Source organism: Pongo pygmaeus, chromosome 18, assembly GCF_028885625.2.
Source record: "Pongo pygmaeus isolate AG05252 chromosome 18, NHGRI_mPonPyg2-v2.0_pri, whole genome shotgun sequence".
Taxonomy (NCBI): Eukaryota; Metazoa; Chordata; class Mammalia; order Primates; family Hominidae; genus Pongo; species Pongo pygmaeus.
This window is the reverse complement of record NC_072391.2, coordinates 13,634,657-13,648,051: the sequence shown is the minus strand read 5'-3', so window position 1 is coordinate 13,648,051 and position 13,395 is coordinate 13,634,657. Positions and strand designations below refer to the sequence as shown.

The 13,395-nt window shown below is 47.1% G+C and overlaps 1 protein-coding gene across 6 annotated transcripts in view; it reads left to right on the top strand.

The window, feature by feature from the left end:
* LOC129016234 (protein N-terminal asparagine amidohydrolase-like) overlaps positions 1 to 13,395 on the top strand; it is a 34,757-nt gene that overhangs the window by 20,192 nt on the left and 1,170 nt on the right. For 2 of the 6 annotated variants that reach the window (XM_054455402.2, XM_054455400.2), the window contains 2 exons: positions 2,287 to 2,360; positions 2,874 to 2,939. In XM_054455402.2, the coding sequence (XP_054311377.1) occupies positions 2,287 to 2,360; positions 2,874 to 2,939 (140 nt within the window). Of the gene's footprint in view, positions 1 to 174; positions 337 to 2,286; positions 2,361 to 2,873; positions 2,940 to 13,243; positions 13,325 to 13,395 lie in introns of those variants that run through there. The other 4 variants (XR_010124348.1, XR_008494743.2, XM_054455401.2 and 1 more) reach the window with 4 other exon arrangements.

Here is a 13,395-nt window from a genome sequence, read left to right as displayed (position 1 = left end):
TGTGTATGTTGAACCAGCCTTGCATCCCAGGGATGAAGCCCACTTGATCATGGTGGATAAGCTTTTTGATGTGCTGCTGGATTCGGTTTGCCAGTATTTTATTGAGGATTTTTGCATCGATGTTCATCAGGGATATTGGCCTAAAATTCTCTTTTTTTGTTGTGTCTCTGCCAGGCTTTGGTATCAGGATAATGCTGGCCTCATGAAATGAGTTAGGAAGGATTCCCTCTTTTTCTATTGATTGGAATAGTTTCAGAAGGAATGGTACCAGCTCCTCCTTTTACCTCTGGTAGAATTCGGCTGTGAATCCATCTGGTCCCGGACTTTTTTTGGTTGGTAAGCTGTTAATTATTGCCTCAATTTTAGCTCCTGTTATTGGTCTATTCAGAGATGCAACTTCTTCCTGGTTTAGTCTTGGGAGGGTGTATGTGTCGAGGAATTTATCCATTTCTTGTAGATTTTCTAGTTTATTTGTGTAGAGGTGTTTATAGTATTCCGTGATGGTAGTTTGTATTTCTGTGGGATCGGTGGTGATATCCCCTTTATCATTCAATGAAACTTTTTACAAATAAAAACTTTACTCAAAACCCTGTTATACAAGACAGAGCTGATCTGCTAGGGAGTTAGAAGCCCCAACTGCTTACCTAACCCTTCCTTCTCAGAGTCCTCCCAGGGACCTTAAGGCTCAGGAGAACACAGTTGGAAAATCCCTGGACTAGATCCCTTAGGTCCCTTCTAGAATGTAACAATTTCTGAATCTTATATTGATAAATGGAGTGGAATTTCTTAAAAACAATTTTGAGGAGGCAATGCAGTTTTAAATACGTACGTATTGTATGCCATGCCGTAGGATATTGCTAGATACAGTGAGCAATAGGAAAAGGTAAACACAGCTCTTCCTTTAAGCAGCACACTTAGAAGAGTAAGAGGGGAACAAAAGAGCTATAACTTATATATGATATTATATGTATTATATGTAATATAATATATAATAGATAATTTATTGTTATAACACAACTCATGCTACATAGAGATTGAAGTCAACAAGAATTTTCTCCCTAAAAATAACTACAGAGATTAAGAATAGAGAAAGGAAAATGAATGTGTATGTTTTAATTTTGCAAAAAGTTTGGGCACAGTGGCTCAGCCTGTAATCCCAGCAGAAGGATAACTTGAGCTCAGGAGTTCGAGACCAGCCTGTGCAGCATAATGAGACCTCGTATCTACAAAACAATTTTGAAAATTAGCCAGGCATGGCGGCGAGCACTTGTATTCCCAGGTACTCAGGAGGCTGAGGTGGGAGGATCACTTGATCCCTGGGGTCAAGGCTGCAGTGAGCCACGATCAAACCACTGTACCCCAGCCTATGTAACAGAGCGACTGTCTCAAAAATAATATTTGTCAAAATAGCATGTCTTTGTATCACTGCCACATTGCTTGTCTGAAGCGAAGCTGACTCACTTTGTTATCAGAAGTGATCTCACCAAAGACCAAGTTGTCCAGTTGCCTTGGAGTGTAGGTCATGCGTTGCCGGTACCCTGGGGCTGTGTACAGTGGCCAGGCTGAGGGGACCTTGTGGTTACCCCCATGGGACTTGTAACTTGTCAGGTGGGAAGGTGGCACCAAGTGAAGAAGGGTAGGGTCCTTGGGTTTGGCCTCACGTGGTTCCTCCCAGAATGAATGGTGAAAAAAGAATAATTCTGCAGAAAAATTTAAGTTCTATTTTGTTTACTTTTTGGATGGGAGATAGGTATACACATGGCACTAAAATTCAAAAGGAACTTAAGGAGGCCAGGCACAGTGGCTCACACCTGCAATCCCAGCACTTTGGGAAGCCAGGGCGGGCAGATCACTTGAGGTCAAGAGTTCGAGACTAGAATGGCCAACATGGTGAAACCCCCCGTCTCTACTAAAAATACAAAAATTAGCTGGGCATGGTGGTGTGTGCCTGTAATCCCAGCTACTTGGGAGGCTGAGGCAAGAGAATCACTTGAACCCAGGAGGCAGAGGTTGCAGTGAGCAAGGTCATGCCATTGCACTGTAGCCTGGGCAATAGAGTGAGACTCCATCTCAAAAAATAAAAATCAAAACAGCGGCTTCCTCTGGGAAGTGGGGCTGGAAGACTTTTACTTTTTCTGTTATACTTTTGTACTATTGCAAATTTTAAAATCATGTATTTTAAAGTAAATCCAGAAGAAATTATGCACTGAATTTTTCTGGGTGAATTGTGTTATAGAGGTAATAGAGGATTATTAAAATTTCTTTCTTTTTTTTTTTGTTTCCCAGATAGCAGACCCCATGTTAGCTGAAATGGGGAAAAACTTGAAGGAGGCCATGAAGATGCTGGAGGACAGTCAGAGGTGAGTAGGACAGAGGTGACCCTGTTCAACGAGTTCAGCCTGCTGTGAAGCCAGTGGCTGCGGTTTCCTTCTGTTAAAGGTGCCTCTTGGCTTCGCAGTGTCACACACAGCTTCGGCTCACTTGAAAATTGGTATTTGTCTTGGGTAAAAGGTGCCTTGTAATTAAAGGATTTTGAAATTGAGAGGAAAGACTTATACTATTTAATTCTGTCTATTAAGAGTTTCATTTACTTAATATATTGATTTGACTCTATAAATACTTATTATATGTTCAGGTCATATAGAGCACCAAGTAAACAAGAAGTGGGTGGAACTTTTTTGTCGCATATTCTTGTCTTTTCCAGAAACTCAAACGATACCTGAAACTGGAGGCAGGGAGATGTGATAAATGTGTTTGAAATCCTGCCTCAGTCACTGGGAGGTTATAGGCAACATGGTCATGTTTGCATGTTCAGGAGTTAGAAATTTGGTATGATGAAACAAATGAACAGCTTTTTCTTTTCTTTAAATTAGAAGAACAGAAGAGGAAAATGGAAAGAAGCTCATATCCGGAGATATTCCAGGCCCACTCCAGGGCAGGTAGGTGGCAATGAGGATCCATACCTTTAGTTAAGGTGTAAATTTTTGTTTGTTTGTTTCTGAGACGGAGTCGTGCTCTGTTGCCCAGGATGGGGTGCAGTGGTGCAATCTGGGCTCACTGCAACCTCCGCCTCCCGGGTTCAAGCAGTTCTTTCTCGTGCCTCAGCCTCCCGAGTAGCTGGGATTACAAGCGTGCACCATCATATCTGGCTAATTTTTGTATTTTCAGTAGAGACGGGATTTTGCCATGTTGGCCAGGCTGGTTTCTAACTTCTGACCTTGACCTCAGGTGATCTGCCCACCTCGGCCTCCCAAAGTGCTTGGATTACAGGTGTGAGCCACTGTGCCCGGCCTACATTTTTCTTAAACCGGTGTCTTATCATCATTGATTTATGGTTTTAGTTTGAATGAACACATAGCAAATTTAAATAGACTTATGTGCAGTATAACATTAGAAAACTGAAGTGCCGTTGGCTGGTTGGTGATATTGCTGCACCTACTGGCTTTTCTCCCTCTCCCATTTGGAATTTAATAGAGGCTGAGTACAGTGGGTCACACCTGTAATCCCAGCACTTTGGGAGACCAAGGAGGGAGGATCACTTGAGCCCAGGAGTTCAAGGTTATGGCGATCTGTGATTGTACCACTGCACTCCAGCCTGAGTGATAGAGACACTCTCTAATTTTGAGACAGAGTCTCGCTCTGTCGCCAGGCTGGAGTGCCGTGGCGTGATCTCGGCTCACGGCAACCTCTGCCTCCCGGGTTCAAGCGATTCTCCTGCCTCAGCCTCCCGAGTGGCTGGGATTACAGGCACCCACCACCATGCCTAGCTAATTTTTGTCTTTTTAGTAGAGACGGGGTTTCACCCTGTTGCTCAGGCTGGTCTCCAACTCCTGACGTCAGATGATCCACCTACTTCAGCTTCCCAAATTGCTGGGATTATAGGCATGAGTCATGGTGCCCGGCCCCTTATTTTATTTATTTATTTTTTTGAGTTTTTCTCTGTCACCCAGACTGGATTGTAGTGGCACGATCTCAGCTCACTGAAACCTTCGCCTCCTGGGTTCAAGCAATTCTCTGTCTCAGCCTCCTGAGTAGCTGGAATTACAGGTGTCCGCCACTACGCTGGCTAATTTTGCATTTTTAGTAGAGACGGGGTTTCACCATCTTGGCCAGGCTGGTCTTGAACTCCTGACCTCATAATCCACCCGCCTCGGCCTCTCAAAGTGCTGTGATTACAGGCATGAGCCATTGTGTCCGACCCCTTACGTTTTTTAAAAGCAACCTTATTGAAATAGAATTCACATAACATACAACTTCCCCATTTAAGGCATACAATTCAGTGGCTTTTAGTATATTCACAAATCCTTTCTTTTTGTGTATATGTACCACATTTTCTTTGTCCATTCATCTGTTGATGAATACTTAGGTTGATTTTGTATTTTGGCTGTTTTGAATAGTGCTGCAATAAACATAGAAGTGCAGATGTGTCTTTGATATACTGAGTTTCTTTCTTGTGGGCATATACCCAGCAGTGTGATTGCCGAATTATACGGTACTTCTATTTTTAGCTTATTGAGGACCCTCCATGCAGTTTTCCATAGTGGATAAACTATTTTACATTCCCACCGGCCGGGCACGGTGGCTCACGCCGGTAATCCCAGCTCTTTGGGAGGCTGAGGAGGGAGGATAACGAGGTCAAGAGATCAAAAACATCCTGGCCAAAATGGTGAAACCCCATCTCTACTAAAAACACAAAAAATAGCTGGGCGTGGTGGCAAACGCCTGTAGTCCCAGCTACTCGGGAGACTGAGGCAGGAGAATGCTGGAACCCAGGAGGCGGAGGTTGCAGTGAGCCCCCCCCGGGAGGTTGCAGTGAGATCCGCGCCCTTGCACTACTCCAGCCTGGGCGACAGAGAGAGAGACTCTGTCTCAAAACAAACAAACAAACAAAAAACATTCCCACCAAGAGTGTTTGAGTGCTCCTGTTTATCTGTGTCCTTGTCAGCATTTGTTGTTTTCTGACTTTCTGATAGTCGCCATTTTAATTGAGGTTAGATGAAATTTTACTGTGGTTTTGATGTGCATTTCTGTGATGATTAGTGATGTTAAACAAGTTTGCATATACCTGGTAGCCACTTGTATGTCTTCTGTTGGAAAATAGCCATTGAGATCTTTTGCCTTTTTTTTTTTTTTTGCCAATGCTGTCGTTTATTTCGCGGAGTCGGGGTGTGGGGGTTAGTGGGGTGTGGTGGCCGTGGTGGGGGCACTGCTGCCTCAGTTTGTCAGTACATTAATCACGGCAGCGGGACCCCAGCCTTTGCAGCCTCGCCCCCGCGCCCTGCGCAGCCAGGACGGCCCGCCCCTCGGCGCAGGTGCTGGAGGGAGCCAGGCCGCACGCGCGTCGATGGCTGCTGGGCAGGTTATTGCGTGAGCGCGGTGGGGGCAGCGGGAAGCCGGCGGGCCAAGTATTGCGCTTAGAATAACAATCCTCGTCAGAGGCTACCTAGGGGGCAGGGGGCGGGCGGGGCTCCACAGCTGGCTCCTCTCTGCCACTGGGTCGCTCTGTCCCTATTTTACAGCTGGGGAAACTGAGGCACGGAGGTGAAGGGAGCCCCCTCGCACGCGAGGCCGCCGCCGGGGGCAGGGGCGATGGGGGTGGGTGCAGGGCGAGGAGGGGGGACGGCCGGGGCTCGGAGGGGGCCGCTCCACAGTGTGAGCCACTGTGCCCAGACTGTCGTTTTTTACATATAAGTTTTTAATTAATTTTGATTTGATTTTTATATATGGTGAAGCATAGGGGTCTAGTTTTATTCTTCACACATAGATATATCTCATTTTCCCAGCACCACTTATTGAAGACACCATCTGTTTCCCCACGGTATGTTTTTGGGGCCTCGGCGCAAAATGAGCTGGCTGTAAACGCATGGATTTATTTCTGGGTTCTCTTGTGTTCCACTGGGCCATGAAATCCTTCCTTTCCAATATTATAAAGTTACCATTTTCCCGTTTCCCTCCTGTCACCCTTGCTGTGTTTGGGCCAAGCAGGGCAGGCAGGACCCAGAACTTGATGTGGACAGGTGAGGCCAGAGCCTCTCTAGGCTGCTCAAGAAATCTGCGCTGAGGTCCTTGGTCTGCAGGGAGAACCAAATCCCCATCGATGACCCCCAGAAAAACACTGTTAGGTAAACCACAGTGTGAAACAGCTTGAGAAATAGAATCTGTGTGATATCCAACATTTACTCACACTCATGATTGCGCGACTGGGATACCTAAGCAGGAGGAGCCAGAAGAGCACCCTCTTCATCTGCATGTACAGGTCCCCTTTAGGTCACCTAGGGCATGTGGCTGGAAGCAGGGGCTTCTGGGATAGGGGCAGGCTATGGTCGGGGGCAGTGGGGGTGGTGGTCCCTGGGCAGTGGGGGTGGTGGTGTTAGTGAAAGGTCTGAGGCAGGGCAGAGATCAGGAGGAACGGCATTCCAGCGATTCAGAGACAGGCCAGTAGGTCGGCAGACACAGGAGCAGGTGGCCCAGGACTCAGAGGAGCAGCTGGAGTTGGAGGAGAAGGGCCCTGTTTTCCTCCAGTCTTCTTCTGTTTGGGTGCTGCATTAGCACCCCACTGCACCCCCAACCCCTGTCCCTCCCCTTCCCTCACTCCCTGAGTCTTAGAACCCATTCCTTCATCACCAGCATACACCTTCTTTTTTCTTTTTCTTTTTTTTCTTTTTTGAGACGGAGTCTCACTCTTGTCGCCCAGGCTGCAATGGAGTGGCACGATCTCAGCTCACTGCAACTCCCACCTCCCAGGTTCAAGCAATTCTCCCTGCCTCAGCCTCCCAAGTAGCTGGGATTACGGGTGCACACCACCACACCTGGCTAATTTTTGTACTTCTAGTAGAGATGGGGTTTCGCCATGTTGGCCAGGCTGGTCTCGAACTCCTGACCTTAGGTGATCTGCCCGCCTCGGCCTCCCAAAGCGCTGGGATTACAGGCGTGAGCCACAGTACCCAGCCGCAGCATGCACCTTTTTAAGGACAGTTCCTTTCTGGATCTTTCCTAAGGTTCTGATTTCTAATCCTTCCTAACCGGGTTCACTGCCCCCCCCCCCCTCCGTCCACCCATTCTGCCTCACTTTCTCCTTTCCTGATTCCCACAATTTCCAACAATCAGTCTTGGCCTCAGATTCCTGCCCTTCAGCTTCCAGTGTTCCTTGGGTCCTCTCTCTCCCCTGATCCTCTCTGATTAGGGGTGGGGGGTGTGAGCTGCAATGAAAGCCAGCCTTTATTGGAGTCCTAGGGCTGGATTCTGCATTGTGCTCCGTTGTGTCATTGCACCTTCTCGTTTCTGCTCTTTCTGCCCTGCTGCTTCCTCTTCATACTCTAAGCCTGGCCAGCGCATGTTGACCCCACCGGTGGAGCGCCGCTCCTTCCCACCTGCTGCTTCTCCATCTCCATCTCTCCATCTTCTGTTCCTAGCCTTTCCTGGCACGGGGGCCCTATTTATGAGCTCTTGCCTTTTTCTGGGGCACCGTCCTGCCCCTTCTTGTCACCCCAGGCAGTGGCCCTGGGCTCCTCCTCCGGCTGCTGCGGGCCTGGGCCGCCCAGGTCAGCGTGGCCAGGCCGACAGCGCAGTTCACGTCCCGGGGCCGCGGCGGCAGGTGCAGTGTGAGCGGCGCCCCCTGTAGGCTGGTGTGGGCGCTGCCTGGAGGCTGCCGCGGCGCCGCCTGGAGGCTGGTGAGGGCGCCGCCTGGAGGTTGCCCTGGCGCTCGTTGGTGCCCAGCGCTCCACCCGGGGCTTCCTGGCTGCCTGGCTGCTGCCCCCTCCCAGGGCCGCGGGGCCGGGCTCCACTTGGTGGCGCCTTGTCGCGAGTAGCCTTCGCTGCTCCGAGAAGTCGGCGGCGCAGCAGCTGACGCTCACCTCGCCGCAGGTCGCCATATTCTCCACGGAGGCTGGCTGGGCTGTCGCCTCAGGCCACCCACCCTGCTCCGGCCGCCGCCGCCTCTCCATTCCCGCAGCCAGAGGAGGCGAGGGAGCGACCTCCAGGCCCTGGGCGGCCGCCGCTTCCCTAGCAGCCGGCGGGACGATGGAGAAAGAGGCCAGGAAGCGGAAGGTCCCCACTGGCCAAAGGGTCGCCTGGGGCTGCGCCCCATGGTTCCTGCCCACGAGCAGCTGCCGGGACCCTCCCTGCCAAGTTGCTCCCCGAAGAGCTCTAAGGTTCTCAGGCCTGCAGGGAGTGACAGTTTCCCCCTGACTGTAACGTAAGGCTGCAAACTCGAAGCCAGGCATTTTCTGCATTTTCTTAAATAGGATGTTTCAGTCAAAGCCTTGATAATATAACCAATCTTTCTGATTATAGACTGCTTATAAAGAGAACATGTGTACATGAAAATAAGAATATTCATGAATAGTTTCCAAACTTTGGAAGGATCAAGTAGGGAGGAAAAACAAACGCTTCCACCCATCTTTGTTCACAAAAGTGTGCTTTACCAAATCGGTGTAAATTCTAGATAACTTCTGAGAAAAACATTTCTTCAATCTAGAAAACAAAACGGGCCGGGCGTGGCGGCTCACGCCTGCAATCCCAGCACTTTGGGCGGCCCAGTCGGGGGGTGATCACCTGAAATCAGGAGTTGGGGACCAGCCTGGCCAACATGGTGAAACCCGGTCTCCACTACAAATACAAAAACTAGCTAGGCGTGGTGGCGGGCGCCGGTAATCCCAGCTACTCGGGGGGCTGAGGCAGGAGAATGGCTTGAACTCAGGAGGCGGAGGTTGCAGTGAGCGGAAATCCCACCACAGCACTCCAGCCTGGGTGACAGAGTGAGACTCCGTCTGAAAAAAAAAGAAAAGAATGAATCAAGAATCAACAATCAACAATGTTTTAAATACGAGTTATAAAAACATTATCAATAGATTTTTTTGTTTTGCTTGATCTCGCTTAGCAGTTTTTTGAACCATTGTTTTCTTATTAGAAGCCACTAGAAATTGGTTTTTAGTTCATTGGTTTTTATTTTTTTTTATTTCTGAGACAGAGTCTCAGTCTGTCGCCCAGGCTGGAGTGCAGTGACACAATTTTGGTTCACTGCAACCTCTGTCTCCCAGGTTCAAGCGATTCTCATGCCTCAGCCTCCCGAGTAACTGGGATTACAGACATGCACCACCATGCCTGGCTAATTTTTGTACTTTTAGTAAGACGGGCTGGCCAGGCTGGTCTGGAACTCCTGACTGCAAGTGATCCGCCCGCCTTGGCTTCCCAAAGTGCTGAGATTTCAGGCGTGAGCCACTGCGCCTGGCCCATTGATTTTTTAAAAAATATTTAGTTTTAATGTATTGAGGGGGCATAAGTGCGAGTTTCTCACATGCCTGTAGTGGTGAAGCCTGGGTAGTTCATTGATCTGGGTTATCAGAAAACCGTGTTGAAGAGGATTTGTTAGAGTTTTCTCCATGCAAAGCAAATTTGGGGGCCGGGCGCGGTGGCTCACGGCTGTAATCCCAGCGCTTTGGGAGGCTGAGGTGGGTGGATCACGAGGTCAGGAGTTGGAGACCAGCCTGGCCAACATGGTAAAACCCCGTCTCTACCACTGGCAGTTAGCTGGGCGTGGTGGCGGGTGACTGTAGTCCCAGCTACTTGGGAGGCTGAAGCAGGAGAATCGCTTGAACCCAGAAGGCAGAGGTTGCAGAGAGCCAAGATGGCACCACTGCACTCCAGCTTAGGCGACAGAGCCAGACTGTGTCTCAAAAACAGGAAAGAAAACAAAAGAAAATTTGGACTATTGTCAATTACAAATATTTTTAGAGAAGAATTCAAAACAGTAACTGTGGATGATGAAAACAATAGTTATGATAAAAGTCTGATGAAACTTTCCAGTTCACAAGGAAATTTAATTACTTATCTTTTTTTTTTTTTTTTTTTTTTTTTTGAGACGGAGTCTCACTCTGTCACCCAGGCTGGAGTGCAGTGACGTGATCTCCGCTCACTGCATGCTCCACCTCCTAGGGTCACGCCATTCTCCTGACTCAGCCTCTCAGCCTCCCAAGTAGCTGGGACTACAGGTGCCCGCCACCATGCCCGGCTAATTTTTTTTTGTATTTGTAGTAGAGACGAGGTTTCACCATGTTAGCCAGGATGATCTCGATTTCCTGACCTCATGATCCACCCGCCTCGGCCTCCCAAAGTGCTGGGATTACAGGTGTGAGCCACTGTGTCCAGCCAATTACTTATCTTACGGGCAGCATTTTAAGACAGTAATCAGAATTATGACTGACAGCATCACATCAGGACCACCAGTGTTTTATAAATTTCATATAATCTTCAGAAATAATTAATAACTTTTTTTTTTTTTTTTTTTAAAAGATAGATTCTAGCTCTGTCGCCCAGGCTGGAGTGCAGTGGCGCGATCTCGGCTCACTGCAACCTCCGCCTCCTGGGTTCAAGCAATTATCCTATCTCAGCCTCCGAGTTGCGGAGACTACAGGTATGTGCTACCACGCCTGGCTAATTTTTGTATTTTTCGTGGAGACAGGGTTTCACCCTATTGGTCAGGCTGGTCTCGAATTCCTGACCTCAGGTGATCCACCTGCCTTGGTCTCCCAAAGTGCTGGGATTATAGGCATGAGTGATGGTGCCCAGCCATTCATAACATGTTTATGCAAACATAACTTTAGCAAATATTTAACATATATTTAGCATAATATTGCTAAAGCTAAACTTCAGCAAATATTTAGCATAATAATCAAAATTACAAATCATAACATATTAAATTTGTATAAATGTATGTAATTTTTGGAACATGTTTATCAACAACATACCCATAAATATAACTGAGATGAGATCTAATGTCACCTCACTTGACAATGCCCTCCCATGCAGTATCACCACATTTGACGATGCCCACCCATATAATCTACCAAATAAATCGAATCACTTAATATCTCTACAAGATGAGAGATACATTCTTTAGACTCCCCAAGGGACCTAGCTGAAAAATCCCAAAGTTAATTTTAAGCCAAAAAGACTTGATTTAGGATTTTGACACTGGAGAAACCCATCAAAGATGTCAAGTTTGAAAACACTTGATCAAAACAGAATCACAGGTCACTATTAAAAGAATATTCATGCCAGGTGCGGTGGCTCACGCCTGTAATCCCAGCACTTTGGAAGGCCGCAGCTGGCGGATCAAGAGGTCGGGAGATCGAGACCATCCCGGCTAACACAGTGAAACCCTGTCTCTACTAAAAATACAAAAAAATTAGCTGGGCGTGGTGGCGGGCACCTGTAGTCCCAGCTACTCGGGAGGTTGAGGCAGGAGAATGGCATGAACCCGGGAGGCGGAGCTTCCAGTGATCCGAGATCCCACCACTGCAGTCTGGCCTGGGCGAAAGAGCGAGACTCCATCTCAAAAAAATAAAAAAAAGGGTATTCATTTAACCAGAGACTTCCAAAGCAATACGGAAAGTTACATGAATATAAAAACCTTAACCCTTTTAAAGCTCCGTTTTGCTAAGTAATCAAAAGGGGTACTTGAATTGAATCAGACACAGGAAGAGTGTGTACAGTGTTATGAGTGTAGACAAATGATTACTTTGGTCATATCTCCATTTGCCACCTGATTACACATGAGAATGGCATCTTTGCTCACCAGAAAGCCAGTATTATAGGAGGTGTAGGAGGCCTTCTTGGACTTGAGACAAGAACATTGTTGTGTAGAAATTGCATTGGCTGTGTTAAAATTATTCTCCATGGGCTGGAGAACACATAACATGTCCTTTAGAATGAGATGGGCATTAATTGGATGCAAGGTCTCCACACTTAGTAGCTGTGTGACATTGGACAAAGTGCTTCATCATTCTGAGACTCAGTTTTTAAGGGAGAAACAGCTAACTACCTTGGAAGCTTGCTAGCATGTTTAAGTGAAATAATGTGTGGGAATGACTGCACTGTGACTAACATGTAGTGACAGCTTAATTAATGTTAACCCTTATCATTATCGTATAAGAATGTGAGTTACATAAGAGAGGAACCCCGTGAGTTTGTTCTCTGCTATATCCCCAAGACCATGAATCATGGCTGGCATGTAACAGGCATTTAATAATATTTGTTCAACAAGAATTTGGCAGTCTTGGAGGGCAGAAAGGAGGTGGGGAAGATTTTTAAATAACATTTTTTAAAAGTCACATTGTCCTATAATACCAATTTTTCATGCATATTTAGGAAATTGCGGGTTTTTTCCTAAAATATGTGGACATTTGGGAAATAGGATGCAAAATTTGCACAAATGTTTCTGACACAGTTAGATGTTTCCAAGAGATTTTGTGCTGGGGAGACTGCTTGCTACAAGCTCCCAAAGCTCTGGGAGGACATAGTATTCATGCATCCTCAGCAGAGGCGGTGAGGCAAGAAGCTCTGGGGAGCACCCCAGCCTTGGACTTTAGCATAGTGTGTTAGGTCTTTACAGTTTGGGCCCAGGGCACAGAGAAGTCACAGGTCTCTGGCTTCCTGTGACTTTTACCTTCTTTTCCGAGGGAAAATGTGGCCCTCCAAAGCAAGAAACTTGAGGGCATGGTCACCCCAACCCTGGCATCTGCCCAGAGCCTGAGAAGGAAGGAACAATGATCCTCCAGCTACCTCACAGGGCTGGCACAGGTGGCCACTGCCCTGGGATCACTCAGCTGTGTCGGGCAGTCTGAACCCCGTCTGCGGGGATGTGAGGAGGAAACCTCCAGGCCGGAACTACCCAGTCTTGGACCTATGGTGGAGACAGAGCATAGCTGGCGATCATGTGTACTTACACTCTAGGGTCACCAGGTGGCACTGTGGCCTCATCTGTGGCTCTGAAAATGAAGATTTGGAAGGAGATCATCACAGCTAATGTTTAACCCGCCCCTCCTATGTGCCAAATCATTCACCCCTGGCAACAACCGAATGAGCTAAGCATTCTTATTCTATATATTTTATGGAGAAGGAAATGCAGACATAAAGAGGTGAATTATCTTACCCAGATCACAAGCTAATAAGTGTTGGAGGCAGAATAGAATCTAAACAGTGTAGAATCTAAACAGAATAGAATCTAAACATGCATTGGTTCGACAAGTGTTTATTGAGCACCTGCCATGGACAAGGCCTTGTGTGATTAAATAGGGTTATAATTAATAATATAAAAATGATGAATCACTAACACTTTTTAGACTTAACATTTTCTTTTTATGTAGGTTTCAGGCACAAAACTGTATATCCAATAATAGTGAAATGGATCCCACTAATTATGACAGAAATGATGATACATTTCAATGACTTGGATGTTTTCTAGGTATGATCTCGTGAAACCTTGAGAGAAACTGAATGGCGAATGAAACTTTATTGTTCCTGTTTCACACAGAAGAAAACTGAGGTTAAAAGGGGGAAAGTAATTTTGCATGCCATGAAGTAGAAATTCAAAGTACAGGAAGTTGAACTTGGTTC